General features: G+C 42.8%; 1 protein-coding gene across 1 annotated transcript; it reads left to right on the forward strand.

Annotated features, from left to right (window-relative positions):
* Positions 1 to 11006: 11006 nt before the first annotated feature.
* Positions 11007 to 21391, forward strand: LOC131264139 (uncharacterized). Its single transcript, XM_058266431.1, has 3 exons — positions 11007 to 11107; positions 11163 to 13956; positions 19490 to 21391. The coding sequence occupies exons 1-3, from the start codon at positions 11007 to 11009 to the stop codon at positions 21389 to 21391; spliced, it is 4797 nt and encodes a 1598-aa protein (XP_058122414.1).
* The last annotated feature ends 636 nt before the right edge of the window (positions 21392 to 22027 follow it).

The raw sequence follows: 22027 nt of genomic DNA on the forward strand, positions 1-22027 counted from the left end.
GTTTGACCCATCGACGAATGGCTGCCATAACATGTTCGAGAGGTACGGAGTTCGAAGAAGGCTACCGGGAATCGGTGGTAATTATATCAATTTTCTCGTCTGGCTTGTCCTGTTTCATCCGGGATATGATTGAAATGGCAGGTTCAATTCTCGTCTGGCGTGTCCCTGCGGGTAATTTTGCTGCCGTCGTGCATTATCGTTGGCGATTGGTTGATATAGGAATCATGTTTCATAAGTTTGGTAATATTCGAGAGATTTTGTTCGATTGTCATTTTGCGGCATATGATACGCTCTACATTAGCAAATTTATTGGTAAGAAATTAATGAGTGGTAAGATTCTTACCAAATGTTATATGTTATTTTAGTTTGTTTACTATACACAGAAAATCTTAATGATCCCCTGTCAACGATCAGACAAATGATATTTTTAAATAAAAAATCATTTTGAGACGAAAGACCCATTTTGTTTTGTTAAAGCATTCCGATGTTCTTATTTAAACCAATTTTGACAGTTATTTTATACTTGTAATGTGTGTATCATTTCTTTTATTGAATCCAGTAGTCTTTTGACCAATACTTTTGAAGGCCGACAACTTTTTTGTGTGCAGGACTAGCTCTTGTTTAAAATGTTGTTGTGTAGATCTAATTTTACGTTGGTCTCGTCGAAGCCATGGTTTCTTGGAATGGATATGTGTTGTCATGAAGTAATCGCAATTATAGCAAAAATTCCCAAACGAATTCCTAATTGGAATGTCACTTAAAGTATACACAAAAATATCCGAACCATCATCCCGCCTGCCAACGACGCTAACTCGCCCGAATTGCTTCGTCTGGATGGAAAGCAATTTTCGTTACTTGACAGCGACTGGGGAAATATCCTGTCGAGAGTCAACCGGTGCTATGGAATTTACCAAAAGAAAAAGGGCTACGTGGCACCATGGGTTCCCGGGCTTCCTAGCGAGCCTTCTCTGGCTCGACCACCATCGAAGTGCTCTCCATGCTGCGCGTAAATGGTTATCATACATTTATAAATAGTTTTAAAATTGAGTTTGCCAAGCTTTTAAAAGGACTCCAGTAAATAGTGCAGGTTTAGTTACATCACAGCGGCGTGAAAGGCAACCAATCTGGGCGCTCCCGGTGGTTTTGCCTTGGAATACCTTCTACCGCCCAACTCCACACACACACACACACACACACATACACACACATACACATATATACAGCGATATGAGTGGCATTAGGGGGTTAAGTGGTCATAAAAGTGGCCCATTGTAGTCCAGTGACAACGGAAACGACTTTGGTTCCGGGCCGTTCGTACAATTGTGGCGTCAATCGGGCTTCTGGCTGGACGGCAAACTTTTCACTACTGTGAAAGGCCGCTTGAATGTGATATAAGACGTGCTAAAGAAAAAAACGATGTATCAGTGATACGCCCCTTTTGGTGAAGCCTATACGGATCGACTCGCTACCGGTCGCTAGTACTTGTTGCTGTGGCTCAAAGTGCATATAATGTGAGCAGTGACTAGTGGCGATCGCATCTCGGTGCAAGTTTTCTTTCTTTACCAAATTCAATTAATCTAGCCAAGCGTTAAACGAAAGGCAAAGTTGCTCTACGCTCGACCGAGCGACGGATAACCCTCCTAAGGTCCACCCCGAGCATCTAGTGCGACCGACCGTTGGACGATTGCCACTATTGCGGACAAAATATCTCCGGCGCAAACTTCAGCAACTCATTATTCAAGCGTAATTTACTTTTATCTGCGAAAAAGCGATGGCACGAAAGTTGCACTATAAATTACGGCTAGTCACTCGAATCGCTCGAGGGTGTTAAAGTAACGCTCTTTTCACCTCTGGCCTACAGTTGGGACTGATGTGACATTATCTCGCGCCATGAAACTACGAAAGAAGTTTTTAATTACCTCCGAATGAGGGTAAAGTTTTCCTCCACTTAAGTTACTTTGTAAGAAATGTAAAACACATGAAAGGGCCTTGGCCTTAGTTAACCGAATTGATAAACACCTGCACGGTGATATTTACTACCCAATAAAATGAAACCAAATTAAACCGTCTCTTGGCGCTTATGACACCCCAAACGCCTCATGTATACATTTTTGTCTTCCCAATTTTTCCGTCCTCTTTAAGGCTTTAAGGTTCGAATTCAGCTTCTTGGGCACACGCTCAAAGAAACCGCTCTTGGGCTTCCGTAGTTCTTCCCTTCCCTGCCGAACGCAGCAGGTGTTTCAATCACTTTACATTATGATCAGCCAAACCAGACACCTCCACCGTTTACTTAAAAGGAACGTTTCAATGCAAAGAAATCGGTTGCTTACGATGCCTCCGTTGCTCTTGTGTGTCCTTCGGTCTGCTTTTATTGCACACCAAGTCGTGGGCGAAAGTATCTCGTGCTAAATAAACATGAATGTGTCAACGTTATTGATATTGATGGGCCGACTCTATGAGCGTATATATGTTTGTACGCTAGCAATATATGATCACGCCATGCCCGGTCTGGTTCTCTTCCACATGTGCTGCCTCATGCTGAAAATACGCCGTGTTGGAAGCTTTTCTCCGTTGGTCGAATCAAAACATCCACGCACGTCCACAGTCGGGAGATGCGGCAGATATTCAATTTCACATTCACGACTGTACGTATATCAAGGTGACAAATTGCCGCGTGCTCATGGGGAAATGATTTGCTGAATTTGGCTGGCATAAAAATGAACCGAGAGGGTGGTCGTGGATTTGTATCAATCGGAGGGATATTTATCTCGATGGAATTGATATTTATTTCGTGCCATTCACATCGAAAAGAGTATCGTTAATGGCAAAATCATGAGTTACAAATTCAAGATTTGGCTGCATCTTCATGGCGGTCTAGGGAGACGTGTCCTCGTGTTGTTTGTTTAAACGATATATTTTCCTATAGCTTAGGTAATTTAAGAACATAATTAAAATATATATTTAAAATACGGAAAATTTTATGTCTTCCCAAAATACAATCCAAGCATGTTTGGTTATTAGTTGACTTTTTATTTTAAGGAACTTTCAGTGCATTCAATGAATTCTCAGTAATGGTTTATAAATAACAGGCTCCTTATTACTATTATTAACTATCACTATTGCGATAAATTATACCGAGTACACAAAAGATTGAATTACCGTACCGCAACTTTTGACTTCCGCTGATTTATTCCTGTTCGCCCGATTCCTTGGTATGAATGGAAAATATTGATTTACTCACGATTTGAAGTTAATTTTTAATGTGCACATTCAGTGCGTATATTTTCCAATGAAAACAGTAGTCCGTAGAGTGGTATGAAACATTTAAAATATTTTGATTTATGATGCTCCCTTTAAAACCCATCAACGGAAGTTGAAGACAGGTGTACAGTGAAACGTTCCAGGTAAGTTGAGTCAGCAGCTTCATATAATGTTTCACATACAAATGGAAACTATCGCATTGCATGAAACGCGTATAACCGATGCATCCATTAATATCCACCAAATTGAAAGCTGACAGCTTTCATTTAATTTCTGTTGTATACTATATTTAATGTTTTTCAAAAGTATTAGTCGATCGATCAAAAGTCGATAGAAACTGAATATAAATGAATATAAAATGTTTTTTGGCTAAGAAACATACATGTATCTTGCTTAAAATTCAATCTTAAATATCAGAACGGCTAGAGCGAACACGACATTTGGCTTGTGAGAAAGAAAAAGTGCGTCAAGAAAATAAATGTTGACAAGGCGCCAAACGCATTTGTCGTAATTAAAGACAAAAATTTAAAAGCATTCATCCGTAATCGGTGCATGAGCCGGTGCCAAAAAAGTTTCCCATTTGAAATACGAGCGACGGTTACGAAATGCATCCAACGACGTCGAACTGTTGGCCACCGGTTGGTGTGTCCGAGCCAGTCTTGTCTTATCGAGCAGAGGACGCTTCCATAAAACCGCTCATGTGAGTGGAAAATGAATACCGGAAGCGTGAACGTCGCCAGCAGTCGCATTAGACTCGAATCTTTTTGCAAGCCTCGGACAACCGTCATGTGAACATCCTTTTTAGCAGACATTACATTCCAGCGGATGCTGCCGAATGTTAGTGCTATACTTAATTGTTTGAGGAATCTGTTTTTAGTGCAAAAGTTGTGTAAAATATCCAGATTAGTATTTAATCAGGCTGTTTTTGTTAAATAACCACATGCAATCGAAAGATCTACAACCGGCTGTCTTTAATTACTTATTGAACTCGGAACCACTATTTTCAAAAGTTTTCAAGAACAAAAGAAAACAAGATCGATATCGTACGGATAGTTCTGCACTGTATTCGCTTCCAGCGTGTGATTCAAACCTTGCACACAGAAAACAACTATATTGCCAGCTACGCTTTGTCGTTCTACTTTCACGCCACCCATCGGTTGAACGGATTCTGCGATAGTTGTGGAAAAGAAAATCCACAGCCACAAACAGCCAGCAGCGAGACTCCGTGGCGAGCGAACGAGACGCGAACAATTCAATTAGCTCCACTTCGACCTTGATTTCCTCTGGGTGTTCGGTCGTACGTGGTTTGCTCCATAACAGCGTTTCGATTATGATTGGCTTCCGATGTATATAGCCTGCAGAATGAGCCAACAGTGCCACCGGGATGGAGCTCTTGGGGTTGGGGATCCACCGCGTTCGCTGCACTCGATAAGACACAGGAGTCATTATGTCAATAACTTCAGAAGGCAACCTGCATCCAGCGGCAGAATAGATACATATTTTCCTCAAACAAATAACAATATTGGCGAAGGAACGGGTGCTCCCCGTGTGCGAATGGTTCTGAAGTTGAGTTGTCATTTTTTATCAATTTCATTCGACCAATTAAATGGAGCGAGCAGCATTCGGACAAGTTTTGCGATTATCGATATAAAATTGAACATTTGATTGAACAATTGATATAAAATTGAGGTTGAGTCAAATTGCCGGGCATTTTTCAACATACTGTTCCCTAATTGGAAACCGAAGAAAAGGGAATTTTGAAAAAAGGAATTTTATCAACCTATTGATACTTTCTATGGCTGGAATTTAGTTCAAATATTATTGGAAGCATTTGGCTGTAAATCAATTTCTAGCTAGCTCAATGTAAATACACTCAATTGTTGATATATTGAAGCTGACTCATCAGCTTTAAATAAAAATTGTATTGATGTATCTCTGAAGGCTAATAGTGTTAATAAAGAAGTGTTTGAGTTTTGTAGGTATTTATTGAATACTACAAATGCAGTCTCTAACTGAATTTTTGTTTTGTAATTGGATTTTGCTTTTAATATTATCATGTAGGTGTTTAATGTTATCAGTATTATTATGTAGGATTACTATTGTATTTGCCATATTAATTTTGAACGATTGTTTGTGCTACCTATAGCACAGAATAGTGCTGTTTCAAAGAAATATTAAAGCTATCAACCTTAATTCGGTTGTTAAATTATTAGATTTGTTTGAAAACGCTATGTGATCGAGCGCGAAATTTTGGATCGTTGTTTTCAGCACGCTCCGTTCATCCAAAAATTAATGATTGAGCCTCCAAAAATAGAAAGTATTTAAAAAACAGTTACATTGTGTGGCTCGATTAGCAAGAGCTATGACCTTTTGAAAATGAGGTGGCTGCTGCATGTAATTAAAACATTGTGGTTAAAGATTTACCTTCCACTTAAATGCATGGATTGGCGGACCTCCCAAATAGTCCCCTAGCAGTACCAACAGTGGGTGGTGATTATCGTAGCAATTAGAGCAATTCATTTTCTATTAAAGTGCATTCAATTTCCACCGATGATAAACACAATTGATAAACGATTGAGGCGTAAACAGTCGATTAGATACGCTTGTCTGCATTATTTTCCAATATAGATTGAATGAAACATGGAAATGGGTGTATGTGTTGCGCTCATTTAAAAATGTAATTAACTGCTCTAAATGGTTCCCGTTTGATTCATTTTGCCACTGATTCCACTATGTTTGCATGCTCTAATAGCATCCATAACGAATTCATACACCAAAAAATGTCGGCTATGCTACGAAGAAAATTTTCCCAAAACGATAAAGTACTTCATTTAATTTCCAAACCCTCGACGCTGCAATCATTGGCGGAAGTTCCGGTTTCGTGGGTCGGAAACCTTTCTAATGGCAAAGAATGAAACGAGCAGAAAAATGGCCGAAAAAGGTCAGTCTGCGATATATATTTTTTGCCTTTCGACAATAACTTCCTTCGCTTCTTCGTTTTGCATGAAAAGTCAAGGATATAACACACGCACTCATTTTACCCTGCTCATTAGCTTAATGACTCCTCTGATTGGACTTTCAATGGTGGTGAGTCTTTAAGTGCTGAACATGTTTCTATTCCACTCACAAGAAGACAGTGAAAGATGGGATTCATAAGTGATACAAGCACTAGGAGCGTTAGGAAGTTATTAATGTAAGTAACAAGATGTTACAAGACAACTACATTTAGCCAACACGTTTATTATATACAAAGAACAAACAACTTGATCAATAGAATCGGTAGATTTTCCAATTCAACATGTTCTTGGATACCCCGCTAGTTTGAAGTTAATACGTAAGTTACATTGTTGAATAACGATGCACATGTGGTTGGGTGGTAGTTATGTGTCCTTAGTTTTTTATTATAAATAAAGTATTATTTGATCCTTTAAAAATATTAATTTCGAGTACATTCTGTACAGACATCCTTGATTTTCGTAAGCTTTAATGAATACATTAGAAAATCGTTTAACCCTTTCACGACCAAGGGAAATATTTTTCCCATCTACAAAACTCGTTACTGTTTGTTCAACTATTATCAAAATGATACTTTTGAAACGAAACATCAAAGAAAACATGATGTCAAAGGCGAAAAGAACTATTAAAATTAATTGCCCAAAAACCAAACCATTCGTGCGTTCAACCAACAACAAAAACTTAGTATTTGGCAAGTTGATGAATTTATTATTTTTCTTATAGAAATTTCTAAGATTTTTTTTTTAATTTTTATTATGTAATTTTTAGTGGACCAACTTCTGTGGTACCCATTTCCCCATACTTTATCTTCACGGATGCTGTTGGCGGCGAGGTTTTAGTCTTTTTTTTTTTTACGATAACACACTTTGTTCGAAATTAATCAAATGGAGGAACTATCAGTACTTCCCTCCCGCTCTAGGTGGAAAGTAAAAAGAGGTCAGGAACACGGTTCCCTTTCAATCGAAAATATTTTATAATCACAAATTTCATCCAACAGGGTTGTCCCAAATTTAAAAGTAAACAAAAACTAGCAAACCTGTTCCGACGTTCTGTGCCTGATGTATCGCTCGCTTCAAAGAGCCGGTTCCGAATCCGACAGATTGGTCATAATAATAATCGACACATTTGATTTCACTTTTATTTGTCATCCGGTAGATGCGACACGAATTAGCAATGCTGGATTTCGATAGATTTGAAAATAAAAAAAAATCGGTGAAAATAGCACTACGTTGAAAAAAAAGTTAGTGTAGGTCACAATAAACAGCAGGAATTCTGATGAGACGCAGATTCACTCCAAAATACTTAAACAAACCGTGTATGGGGTGAGTATGGATTAGCAATTCAATCAAAAAACCGTGTTGAAGGATAACACGAACAGGAAGGAGAATTGTTGATTTAAAGATAACATATTAGAAGCAAATTAAAAGGGAAAATATGCCAGCATTGATCTGCATTATAAGATACTTACGCAATACACATATAATCTATAACATATAATTTATTTATATTTATTTAATTTAATTTCTGCTTTTATGGTTATAAACATAAACCCTTATTGACAGTCTCGTAACACGAGAGAACTGCAACAACATTCCTAAATCCAATTTAGTGCTTCTCGGAAGCACTCATTTGAGTTAGATTACCAGCCATTGATGGTGTCAATTTCACAGGCACTCGTTAGAAGCACTGCCCCTTCATGCTGCGTCCGTTTCTTTTTCTATGACCCTAATCATCAACGACCGATGGAAGGCGTTCCTCACCGTAATTTGGACCAACCAAAACTGTCCATATTAGCAGCGAAATGTAACGAAAGTGCACATCTATCAGAATTAAATTACGTTTTCTCATTTTATTTGGCACATTTTGCTCTTTTTCCTCACTCTATCTATTTCCATTTCCAGTGGCACCAATTTACTTCCGCCTGCTGCTCACGTGCTTCGTAGTGCAAAGCAAATAAATTCCACCCACGGGGTTCAACCCTATAATTCACGGTTGACATTTTTACCTTGATACGGACCTTAAATCCGACACCGTTTTATAACGTATCATTGAAGTGCATGATGGTAATTTGGTGTTGGGTCGTTCCATGCGTAATTGTATTAATTCGCCACAACCAAAAGTGCTTATCCAAAAGTGCTCATTTGTGGTAAATTATGCAGAGCATAGCAAAACATCCAATCGAGATTTAAAAAGAGAGGAAGTATAGGAAGTGAAGTAAAAAAAATGTGTTTCTATCTTATCCTCCAAAAATGCTATGCCAGTCTAAAGCATATTGTTACTTTTCATAACACACTATAAATAAAGCATACACAATAAAAAGAAATGTCTAGTCGGTGGCTTTTTAAAACAGTTCATCCCTTCACTAAGTGATTGGATTGAATATTACACATCGTACATCGATAAGTATTTGATTGAATTCGAACTGCTCGACGTAATTTCGGTTTAACTACTTTTGCATGAATTTTTTATTTTTAAACTGCTAGACTTTTTTTCTTGAGTAGTACGTGGCTACGCTCACCAGATGACGCTAGTGAGGCCACCAGATGGCGCCAGGAGTATTTACGGCATAACCGGTTCGCTGGTCCAGACCCCGGTGATTTACGATTTGTGACCTTTTATGACCTTGAAGAACCGTTTCGGAGAACCGGTTATTTTGACCGGTTCGATGACCTTCAGTCCCGGACCCGCGTGATTTATGACCTTGAAGAACCGTTTCGGCGAACCGGTTTTTAACCAGACGTCATGTTGCATACGATTAATGTTGTACACAATTGTAGTATACAATTTACTTACTCTACTTTTCCACAGATGTCGCTGCTTCAGCTCGGAAATGCCCGACAGTGCCATCTAGTGACACTGTGTATAGGCTGGCGGTAAGTTCCCAGCACACCTCGTGCTCACCAGATGACGCCAGTGAGGCCACCAGATGGCGCCAGGAGTATTTACGGCATAACCGGTTCGCAGAACAGACCCCGCGGGGAAGAACCGTTTCGGAGAACCGGTTTCGACCGGTTCGGGCCGACCAATCACAGGCCTCCGTTTAATGTGTCCGTTGAACAGTTCTATGCTTGCGGAATTAAAATTTGTAAATGTTGAAATCAAGACGAATTTCGAGCATTTTGCGAATTTTGCGAATTTGCGAATTTTGTGTCAAAGATGAAACATAAATGTTTAAATAGGAGGATCTTATTGGTTTTTCGAAAAATAACCTCTGATCGTTGACTGGTATTCCGTGAATCGAAATAGTATCATTGGACTCTAAACCATATTTCATTTCTACTATTTCATTTTCTTTAGTTAAGAACCACTTATTTTTGCTATCATTTTTCACATATTATACATATTTGGCGATATTAATATCAGTTGATTTGCTAGCGATATTACTTTTTTTCACAATTGGCTGTTTCAATTGTGGATTTGAAGATTGTGTAGGGAATTTTTGTTCACCGAATTCATAGATTTCGTTGATGCGCTAAAAGCTATTTGTGCCAACGGTTTATATCCAGATCGAATTAAATTTTTAATCTGATACAATTTACTTTCGAAAGGAAATGCACTAAAATTAGACAATATGCCAAAGCGTTTTACGTCGTCTACCAAATGAGTTAAATTGTGAACATTACTTCCTATGAACTCATTTCCATATGTATGTCCGTAACAGTCAACGAAGTGCAAAAGAAGCGAATTTGCCAAATCGAGAAAATGTGCATACTCATTAGATGAACATATAGCAACTGCACTCTGTGATGATTATATATTAAATAATCGTAGGAGTGATGCTTACGAGGGTGATGTTCACCGTAATTACTCCACTACTTGGATAAAGTAAGGCACCAAAAGTAATGCAAAACCTTACTTTTGTATGGGACCACATCGAACGCTCATCCCATTGCATTGCATTGATTGCCTTAGAAACAGGCTCGCTTGAGGGGAAATCAAAGGATCACCATAACAACCAGAGAAATGGACAGATAGTCGGCCAAACTCATTTTCAATAGAAAAACAGTTATTCTACACGATTACGAATGGTATGTTGGCCTGTTTTGCCAGATTACTGATTCTACTGTTTTCGCATTATTTTCCACTATTTTAACCATACATGTGAAAACTAAAACGTTTCCTCGATCGCAAGGTATATTGATAAACATTAGATATTCACTTCTAATGTTTATAGTGAATGATTATAGTTTCTTCTCCATGAAGTATGGATCCATCTTCGCAGATGTCGCCATTTGCTACTACACTACAGAACGCTTCGGCTATGAATATTGAAGTGCAAGGTCATGTAGCTCTTTCAAATGAAATCGAGTCATCGACTTCCATACGCGCTGCAGGGTATGTAGTGTAAGAAAATAAGTCTGAAAGACGTTAAGATTATTTTCAGAATCAGATTTCTGGAATTGGTCCATCTTCCGTGATGGCCCGTTATGCCACCCCGCCGGATGGTGAGACACCAGCTGCTCGGAAGGCTAGGTTGCATCGAAAGAATCAAGCAGAGTATCGTCAACGCAAAAGAAACGCCTCCAATGTGCGCTCAAGATCATCGGGAAATGTGTCAACCGGAGGTCTTGCTGGTATTCCAGCACAAGTAGAGTCAACAACATCTTTGCGGATTGTAAGGTATGTGTACAGATTTTATAAAGACTAGATCCAATTTAAAAATATATATATTTTTTTTTTTTATTATAAGTACCGAGAGATCTTCACAGCTGGAACTGTTTGCTCCTGCGATGGAGAACACTTCGAGTATCACCTTGGATGCATTGCCTAATGCTACCGGCATTGCTTTGCCAAATGAATCAGAGCCCTCGACGTCCATGCATGATGCAGGGTATGTAGTGCAAGCAACAAAGTTAGAAAAAACGCTAAGATTATTTTCATTCCAGAATTGGTACATCTTCCGTGATGACCCGTTATGCCACCCCGCCAAATGGTGAGACACCCGCTGCTCGGAAGGCAAGATTGCACCGGCAGAATCAAGCCGAATACCGTCAGCGTGTTGCTCTCAACATCGACGAGCCACCTGTAGCCGCACCAACTACACCCATTATCACTGCAGCTTTCGTCGCCAACATCAGTAACGCTAATGTGCCTGTGACAACGGTCGTACCTCAACATCGACGGGAGTACGAGGCATACCGTCGACGCCAACTTATGCTGCGAAACGGAAATCGCACATATAAGGCAGGACTCGGCTACCACGACGATAATTGCGACGATCCAGAAAGGCATCTTTTGGGGCAAAAACAAGAATGTCCGTACTGTTCAGCAATGAAATGGCCAGGAGAAGCTCCTTCGTTGTGTTGCAACAGTGGACAAATTGTTCTCCCACAGTTCGATGAACCTCCAGCGGTGCTACGAGAATTATTTAATATGCGACAATTTATGCAACAAATTCGTGCATATAATAATGCGTTCGCATTTACCTCCATGGGTGCATCGGTGCGTTTGAACGATCCAGTACGTCAGGATGAAGGAGTTGTAGCCGGTCGTGGTGTATACAACTATCGAATCCAGGGCGCCCTATGTCATCGCATCGGTGGTCTTGCACCACCTCCAGGACGTACACCGATATTTGCTCAGTTGTACTTCCACGACTCCCACTCAGTGGAACAAAGTAGTGCAACGGTTGAAGCCAGGGTTTCTTTCGCCGGAGGGCTCAATCGGGAAATTGTGGCCACGCTACAAAACATCTTTAATGAGCATAATCCACTTGCTGGCATGTTTCGCCATGCGTATGAACGGATGGCCCAGGAAGAAAATTTGCAGCTGCGCATTCACGCCCGATTGCAAGGAGTCGATCACCGTCGCTACAATCGACCGACAGCGGACGAGGTTGCTGGCATATTCGTCAGCAGCGACAATGCAGAACCTCGAGACATTGTCTTAGAGAATCGTGGCACCGGTACCTTGATGAAAGTGTCTGAGCACTCTCAACTATACGATGCGATGCAATATCCGCTGCTACATCCGTACGCTGAAGTTGGTTGGAGTTTCGGATTGCGCAAAGCACCAAGGCGGAACAACGCGGGAGCGGCAAGGAACACAAATACCACAGGTAGTGACGGTGAAGACGACGAAGCTGGTTCTTTATCATGCCAGGTGAGCCCTCGCGAGTACGCGGCTTACCGTATCAGCTACCCCGAAGGAAACCATTCGCTATTTCACCGTGCTGGACGTTTACTGCAGCAGTGTTGTGTCGACCAATACTGCAAAATGGAAGCACAACGATTACGATTTCAGCGTGAAAATCAAGCGCAGCTGCGTGCTGATGCCTATGCCGGTATCATGGACCTAGCTGGTGTCGAGCACGTGGTCAACGACTTGCAGCAACCCACAGCACCAACAACGCTGGATCGAGCAGGCACTCGAGTCATCCTGGCACCATCGTTCGTTGGCAGTGACCGCTACATGCGCGCGCAATACCAGGATGCGATGGCAATCGTTCGGGCGATGGGCAAACCGGATCTGTTCATCACGATTACATGCAATCCGTCATGGGTAGAAATAACGCAGGCATTACTACCCCGCCAACAAGCTGCGGATCGACCGGACTTGACTACCCGTGTGTTTCGAGAAAAACTGAAGGCGATTTTGGCAGATCTGTCCGCAGGAGCGCTAGGGCTTCAGATCGCTCGAATACACGTAATCGAGTTTCAGAAACGGGGTCTGCCACATGCACACTGTCTGCTGATTCTTGGAGACAGCGACAAACCGCGATCTGCAGCGGACTATGACAAAGTGGGTTCAGCAGAAATACCAGATCCGGTTAATGCAGAACTGCATGAAACGGTCCGGAAATGCATGATGCATGGCCCGTGTGGACCATCACATCCTCAGGCACCCTGCATGAAGGATGGTGTCTGTTCGAAACACTTCCCGAAAGCATTCTGCGAACACACACGACGTGAGGAAAATGGTTATCCGCTGTACCGTCGCCGTAACAACGGGCGTACCGTGAAGCTCGATGCTCGGCGTAACCATGGCGTTGAGCTAGATAACCGCTACGTTGTCCCCTACAATCCGTGGCTGGTTAGTAAATACAACTGCCATATCAATGTTGAGGTGTGCACGACGGTGACCAGCGTGAAATATTTGTACAAATATGTCTACAAAGGACACGACCGTGTGGCGGTCTCACCGGATGGGAAGGTGGACGAAATTCAGCGGTACATCGATGCACGGTACATTTCTGCGTCTGGGAGTTGCTGGCGGATTATGCGCTTCGAGTTACGGGCCAAGTCCGATACAGTCGTACAGCTGCCAATCCATCTCGAGAATCACCAACGCGTCACGTTCAATGCACAAGATACGGTCGAGGATGTGCTCAACCGAGGACACCACACAATGCTCACGCGGTTCTTCGAGCTGGCGGCCCACGACGATTATGCCAGGACGCTTACTTACCAGGATCTCCCGCTTTACTACCGATACGCAGTACCGCAGGCAGCACAACGACTTCCTTGGCAGCGTGGTTCAGGCAAACACTGGATACGCCGTGTACGTAGTGGTGCAAGCGTGATCGGTCGAATGGTTTCTTGCTCGATGGCGCTGATCGAGCGGTACTGTATGCGCCTACTGCTGTACTACCGCAAAGGACCAACGTCGTTCCAGGATTTGCGCACCATCGATGGAACAGTTTGTAGTACCTACTGTGGTATAGTAGCTACTAGGTATAAGGTATTATACCTAGGTATTAGGTATAAGAGCGGAATAGGTTCAAGTGGAGAGAGCTGAGTTGGGGGCAGTCGTTGGAGAACGGGAATAAAGAACGGACGTGTTTAACCCTGGTGTATGAATGTGTTCCACGGGATATCACATTGGCGATCCTGCCAGGAGTTCTGAAAGTCTGGGTGGAGAATCGTGAAGGATTCTCGAGAGTGAAAGAAACGTCTAATACCGAGGATAGTAATGTGGAAAAAAAAAAAAAAAAAAAAAAATCGAGATGGCAACCGAGTGTAGCTCATGGTCCCTCGCAAAACAACAAAATCGAGATGGTAACCGAGTTTAGCTCATGGTCCCTCGTGCAACGTGCAAGACGAGTTGGTAACCGAGTTTAGCTCATGGTCCCTCGTGCAACGTGTAAGTCGAGTTGGTAACCGAGTGTAGCTCATGGTCCCTCGCAAAACAACAAAATCGAGATGGTAACCGAGTTTAGCTCATGGTCCCTCGTGCAACGTTCAAGACGAGTTGGTAACCGAGTTTAGCTCATGGTCCCTCGTGCAACGTGTAAGTCGAGTTGGTAACCGAGTGTAGCTCATGGTCCCTCGCAAAACAAAAAAAAAAAAAAAAAAAAAAAACCGAGATGGTAACCGAGTTCAGCTCATGTCCCTCGGCAAGGTGAGGTAAGTTGGTGTATCAGGGTCGAAGAATGGGCTACGCACATACCGATGAAGCATGTGCATGGACGACACGTTCGAGTTGGTTCTGCAGTCTGATACGAGCGGTAGCAATCGCCCAAATTCTACGGACTCGTGCGCAGCCCGCTCGTTTTGTCGGAACTGTAGTGCGATACGTATAGTCTGCAGACAACAGGTAACGTACCTGGCACGAACAACGGCGCAAAAAAGAGGACTGACACGTTGAAATTCGCTGGAATAGACCAGTATAATTCTGGTGCAATATGGATCAAAACGTGTTAAGACAAGTTGGAGGGAGGTTCGGCCAGAATTGAATAATCAGTTTCAGTAGTTGCTGAAGTAGTGAAGGAACAACATCGCGGAGAGTTTGAAGAGAATCTAGTGCGACGATGGATCTAAAAGAAGGAATGGGTGGTTGGACGGTAGAGGACAGTGCAGACTGGGAAATTGGAAACGATAGTGTGATGGAAAGGCGCGAAAAAAAAGGAAAAAGTGATTTTCTGGCCGGGGCTTGGCCCCTAAAACCGTTTGTGGAAGATTTGCCGATACAAGAGAGGAAAGCCGAGTGGGCACGGTTTAGAGGACAGTATGAAAGAATTGTGAAGTGTAAAGGTGAAGTGGACTCCGAGATGAAACTGATAGGCATGAAAGTGTTTGCGGGAAGCTATTTGCTGAACATTATAGAAATGCAGGAAAAGCGAGTTAGAGATGGTGGTTGCGTTTATGAAGAAACATTAATAGGTGTGGATGAATTCTTCAGGGGCATGTGTGATGAGGGCAAAGATAGAATGAAGTTACGAGAAATGAAAATGGGAACGGGAGAAACATTTTCGGATTGGATAGTAAGGTTGGAAGCACAAACGAAATTTTGTGCACTTTCGTATGAGAATAAAACAGAGGAATTAGTACAGGCAGTGCTGAGGCGGTCCATACCGCAAATCTCGGAAAAGCTTTTTGAAGTGTCTGATTTATTGGGTAATGATTTGGACAAGCTCATAAAACACGGAAAACACTTGGATTTCGTGAGGATGGAGAAGAAAGAAGTGGAAACCCGTATAGCAACAAGTAATTCCCAGAGCATTACTGAAAATGGAAACTACGTAGCGGCGGTAACTTCAAGAATGCCCGAAAGAGAAAGATATGCTTCGTTCAGAGAAAGAAATCAGAGGAACAACTTATCGTGGGGACGAGGTGGTAGTTCCAAGAAATGGAAGAATGAAGGTGTTCAGAAGTGCCAAAAGTGTGACAAAATGCACGCATGGGGAAAGTGCGGCGCGGCTAGGACGGTATGTTTCCGTTGTGGTGCCATTGGACATTTTGCTGCTTGTTGCAAAACAAAATTACGGCGAAATGAATTGCGGGATGGAGCAAGGAAGCCGAGCGAGAACATAAACCAGGTGGTTGTCTCGGACGTAGAAGAAGGGTATCAAAAAAAAAAAGATTCGGAATGAGGTTGACGTGTGTTAATTAGTGTATTAACGGCATTCCTATTATCTATTTTGTTTTAAATTTCTTTCTCAGCTGCTAAACAAACCAACCCCGAAGCTGATGGTAAGCGATCCACGCAGGATCATATGCAAGATTGGAGCAGTGGAGGTGGATTTTTTGGTGGACACCGGAGCATCAGTCAACACAGTCACACCAAAAACCTGGTGGGACATCAGAGCGCACTCGCAGTCTAGTGTGCGCGATTGGCAACCGCACCCAGAAACGACATTACGTAGTTATGGAAGTTCAACGGTATTAGACGTAGAATGCTCGTTCAAAGCAATGATATCCACAGGAGAGAGTGATAAGAAAAAAACGTGTGCTACATTCTTTGTCATAAAAGGTGCCGAATTGTCATTACTGAGTTTCCAAACGGCATCGGCGCTACAATTAGTATACATAGGGCGGCATGGGGAGAAAAATATTTGCTATATAAAAGAGGGAATTCGTAACGTTGAAGAGTTCCCAAAATTAGTTAGGAAACCGGTAAAGTTCCAAATCGATGCAACAGTGGCTCCCAGACAAATAATAAGATACAACATACCCAAAGCGTTTGAAAGTGATGTAGGAAAAAAAATTTCGGAAATGGAACAGAGAGGCATTATCGAACATGTTGACAGCATGGACGCGGAAATATCCTTCGTTTCACCAATGGTACTTGTGCCAAAAGGAAACAAAGATTTTAGGATAGTGATTGATTATAGAGAGGCAAACAAGGCTATCATACGCGATCCGTATCCTATGCCTTCGTTGGAGAGGATTTGGTCGGATATCCCCAACAACAATGGAAAGATCCTGTTTTCCAAGATAGACTTGAAGGATGCATATTTTCACGTTGAGTTGGATAAGGAGGTTAGGCACATAACTGCATTTATGACAGCAGAAGGGTTAATGAGGTTCAAAAGATTGCCATTTGGATTGTCATGTGCGCCCGAAATTTTCCAGCGTGAAATGGAGAAGATTTTTCGGAACTACAGAAATGTTCTAGTATACTTGGACGACATTTTTATATTTGCCAAAACGCTAGGAGAACTAAGCGAGCTGGAGAAAAAGGTTAGGGAAGTAATCCAGTATAACGGACTAACGGTAAATGAAGAGAAATCGTGCCATGGGCAAGAAAAAATAGATTTTTTAGGATTCACGTTAGACGGCGAGGGTATATTGCCCATGAGAGAGAAACTGTCAGCCATTCATAAATTTGAGAGGCCGAAGGATACAGCAGAGCTAAGGAGTTTCCTAGGTATGCTAACGTTTATCGGTCCGTTCATAAGAAATTTTTCGCATAAAACGAAACCGTTACGAGATCTAGTAAAAAGAGACGGATTTAAATGGGAAGAGATTCATCAAAGGACATTTGAAGAACTGAAAAAGGTGGCTGAGGAAGACTTGATTAAGCGAGGATATTTCAATGAGTCCGATAAAATTATATTATACACAGATGCCTCGCCTTGGGGTCTAGGAGCGGTCTTAGCCCAGGAAGACTCTAATACAAAAGAAGCTCGTATAATAGCATGCGCTTCTAAAGGCTTGACAGATGCGGAAAGTCGCTACCCACAGTTACACAGAGAAGCGTTAGCGATAGTATGGGCTATGGAACGGTTTGTGTATTATCTGTTAGGGAGAAAATTTCTCTTGCGATCGGACAGCGAGGCTTTGAAGTTTATGATAAAACCGTCAAAATGCAAGGATGTAGGGAAGAGGATTATGTCAAGAGCGGAAGGATGGTTTCTTCGTTTGGAACATTACCAATTTGATTTTGAACACGTTGCGGGACAAGATAACATAGCAGATGCTGCTTCGAGGCTTTATAGATCGACAGGGGATCCTCAGTTTGAGTCTGGAGAAGAACCGCATGAACTTTGTTGTGTTAGTGCATGTTTGGATGGAATCAATGACCAGTTGTTGGCGCTAACTGCAGATCAGGTTAGAATAGAAATTCAAAAAGATGCTACTCTAAGAATGGTTATAGATTGGTTACCAAAGGAAAGTGGATGGCCGAAGCAGATAGAAAGGTATCAGGCGTTTCAAAAAGAACTGTATGTGGAGAATGGGATACTTATGAAACAAGAAAAGATGGTTCTTCCAGGTTCACTGAGAAAGAGAGCACTGAAATTGACACATAGAAGCCATCCGGGGATGTCAACTATGAAAAATGTGTTGAGAATAGGGTTGTGGTGGCCCGGAATGGATCGAGAAATTGAAGAATTTGTAAAGAGTTGCCCAGAATGCCAGCTAGTAAGGTCAGGAAGCACACCAGTACCAATAGAGATAACGGAATTGCCACAGAACCCGTGGGACTATGTATCCATGGACATTTCAACAACAACAGAGAATGGTAAAACTTTGGTATTGACCGATAACTACTCCCGGTTTCTGGTGGCTGTCCCAGTAGAGCGGGCAGATTCGCACGGAATAAAAAAGGCGCTTAACAAGATATTCCTAACATACTACGTGCCAAGGAAATTAAAAGCAGACAATGGCCCCCCATTCAACGCGCTAGAGTTCAAGAAGTGGCTTGGAAATGTGTGGGGAATTAAACTAATCCATAGCACGCCCTTAAATCCTACAGAAAATGGATTAGTCGAACGTGGAATGCAAGGCATAAATAAAGTTGCGATAATAGCGCGTTTAGAGAAGAAAAGTTGGAAAGAGGCACTGGCGGAATACGTGGCGGACTATAACTCATGGCCACATCATACAACAAAAATTCCGCCGGCGGAGCTAATGTTTGGAAGAGCTTTAAGGTACAGGCTACCGAACCCGAAAGTAAATATTAGACAGGTAGATGACGAGGAGCTTCGGGATAGGGATAAGCTGGTGAAATTTCAACGGAATAGGAGGGAAGATATAAAACGAGGGGCTAAACCGTTAAGTATAACTAAAGGAGATACCGTTTTAGTTATGAGAGAAAACGGCAGTAAGACGGAGGCGGTATATAAAGAATCGTTACATGAGGTAATGGAAATTACAGGTGCAGGTAGAATTACGGTAAAGGAAATAAGTACAGGTAAAATTTACGATCGGAATATTAAGCAGATTAAAAAATTCATTAAAAGGAAAGGAGAATAAGGAATAAGATCCAGAGAATCAACCGGATCAAAAGAGGCGCGGGTGCCTAGAGAGATAAAGAAACCGAAACGGTTCATTGAGAATTAAAATTCAGTAGTCATATTCGCCAGGGGGAGGATGTGGTATAGTAGCTACTAGGTATAAGGTATTATACCTAGGTATTAGGTATAAGAGCGGAATAGGTTCAAGTGGAGAGAGCTGAGTTGGGGGCAGTCGTTGGAGAACGGGAATAAAGAACGGACGTGTTTAACCCTGGTGTATGAATGTGTTCCACGGGATATCACACCTACAAACAGGCGGCTACACTTGCTGGACTGCTTCAGGATGACTACGAGTGGGACAGAACGATGCAAGACGCCGTTTCGTTTCAGATGCCTGCCCAACTGCGCCACCTCTTCGCGCTCATCCTGTCGGAAGGATTCGTGCAGAACACGCGACGCCTGTGGGATACGTATGCGGATCATCTGTGCGAAGATTTTCGTCGGAGCCATCGGACACGGTATACAGCGGAAGACTCCGAGCAAAACCGGATCCTTCGTGACGTTGAGCATCTGCGAGCTTTGCAGATTATAGATCGGTATCTGAGGGGCACTACACCGTCCAAAGATCTGTTCAGTTTCCCGGACATGCCGCAGCTGAACGAGTTTGTCCACGTTAGAGACCAGGTGATGGCGAAAACGAACGTCAATGCGCTGATCGATGCGGAGCGATCCTACAGCATAGATGATCTTGAGGAAACGCTCTCGACAGTGCATATGTTAAATGCGGAACAGCGAGTTGTGTACGACACCATCACAGCCGCGGTTGACAATGCTTCCGAGAGCGACAACAACTTCTTTTTCCTGGATGGACCCGGATGTACCGGAAAGTCGTACCTGTTGGAAAAGATCTTGGCATATACGCGTCGACAGTCTAAAATTGCACTAGCAACTGCTTCGAGTGGCATCGCAGCGTTGTTATTGACCGGAGGGAAAACGATCCATTCCATGTTTAAACTGCCGTTAACACTCGATGACCGTTCCCAATGTGCTATCACCATACAATCAAAGTTGGCAGATCTAATCCGGCAGGCATCCTTGATAGTCTGGGATGAAGCGTCCATGGGTAGCCGTTATGCTCTGGAGGCCATCGATCGGGCGTTGCAGGACGTAGTGGGGGTCCAGCGACCGTTCGGGGCGAAGGTGATGCAGCTTTGCGGAGACTTTCGGCAAATTCTCCCAATTGTGCCAAAGGGAACCGATGCCCAGATCATTAGCCAGTGCCTGAAGAAGAGCCCTTTGTGGGAGCACTGTCAGAAGTTGAGTTTGCGGGTTAATATGCGGGTTCAAAGAGCACCTAACTCGCATCTAGCCGCCGAGCTGCAGGAATTTGCCGAGTTTCTTTTGAGCATCGGTGAGGGGCGGCATCCAACGTTTGCTGGGTTGGACCCTACCTTCGCAAAAGTTCCCCTCGACATGATGCTCAATTCTTCGACCAACCAGGGAGCTGACGTGCGAGAGCTCATTGACAAAATTTACCATGAAATCGAGCGATGGTACAAAGATCCCAATTTTTTCACCGATCGCGAAATTCTTTCTCCACTGAATGTTGATGTGACTGCCATCAACAATGCTGTGAAATTGCCTGAAGTAGACCAAGAGTATCTGTCGGTCGATACATTGGTAAACCCTGAAGAGCACGAACATCTGCAGTTGCCTCCCGAATATCTCAATTCGCTTAACATCAGCGGCATCCCACTGCATAGCCTTAAACTCAAGCAATTTGCACCGGTGCAACTTCTTCGGAACCTACACACCGAACGTGGGTTGTGTAACGGGACGCGATTGCAGATAGTTGCACTAAGGCGAAACTGCATCCATGCGCGGATATTAACGGGTAAACGGCGTGGGGACGACGTGCTATTGCCACGCATTTACTGCGATAGCAACGATGCCGGACTTCCGTTCCAAATTCGACGTAAACAGTTTCCAGTTCAGGTGTGTTTTGCGATGACGATCAACAAATCGCAAGGGCAGTCTCTGCACGATCTGGGACTGTATTTGCCAACCGATGTTTTCGCACATGGACAACTCTACGTGGCACTATCGAGAGTTACTTCACGTGAAAATGTGGCGATTTTGATCCAGCACCCTGAGCGCGTCGATGAAGAAGGCGTCGCGGCCAAAAATATCGTTTACAGAGAGATCATTGCTAATTGATCGTACCTAGGGCTTTTTATAAACAACACCGTTTACGTATAGCATCGATCATATGTGAGTATACCTTTATGGATCAATCATTACAGCATCTATTCATTATGAGATTGTTGTTCATTCACGCGGATTTTAAACATAACAACACAGGCCCAGCACACTATTGTATCACCGTAACGTCGTTGAGCTTATGGTCACGCGCGTTTATGTCGCCAGATTTTGTAACATTATTCAAACTGGCAGCGTTTGGTAAAATCGGTACGGATAACATGTGAGTATACCAACAGTATATTAATAGATCTATACATCGAACATTAAAAATGAGGAGGAAATCTTCGATAGACAACCGGTCCCCGCCTGTCAAGGGTCCACGGTTAGTGCCGGATTTTTACCGGCCAAAACCCCCGACGTCTATTGGCCCCTGATTCCTCGCCTGGATCTAACCGGATGGCATTACTACAGGACGAGGGGGATTGCCCAAAGTCAGTTCGACCTGACTGTGCCTGCACTCTGGTGATTATAGCCTTTACCCAGCATATTTGTTTAACGACAGACTATTGGGTGCATGGTGTTATGCTCATGCCCCGTAATATGCGCTCCAGCGACTTTTTGCAGCCTACAACCTACCCCGCTCTGGGTCCG

This window comes from Anopheles coustani, chromosome 3 (assembly GCF_943734705.1).
Source record: "Anopheles coustani chromosome 3, idAnoCousDA_361_x.2, whole genome shotgun sequence".
Lineage (NCBI taxonomy): Eukaryota > Metazoa > Arthropoda > Insecta > Diptera > Culicidae > Anopheles > Anopheles coustani.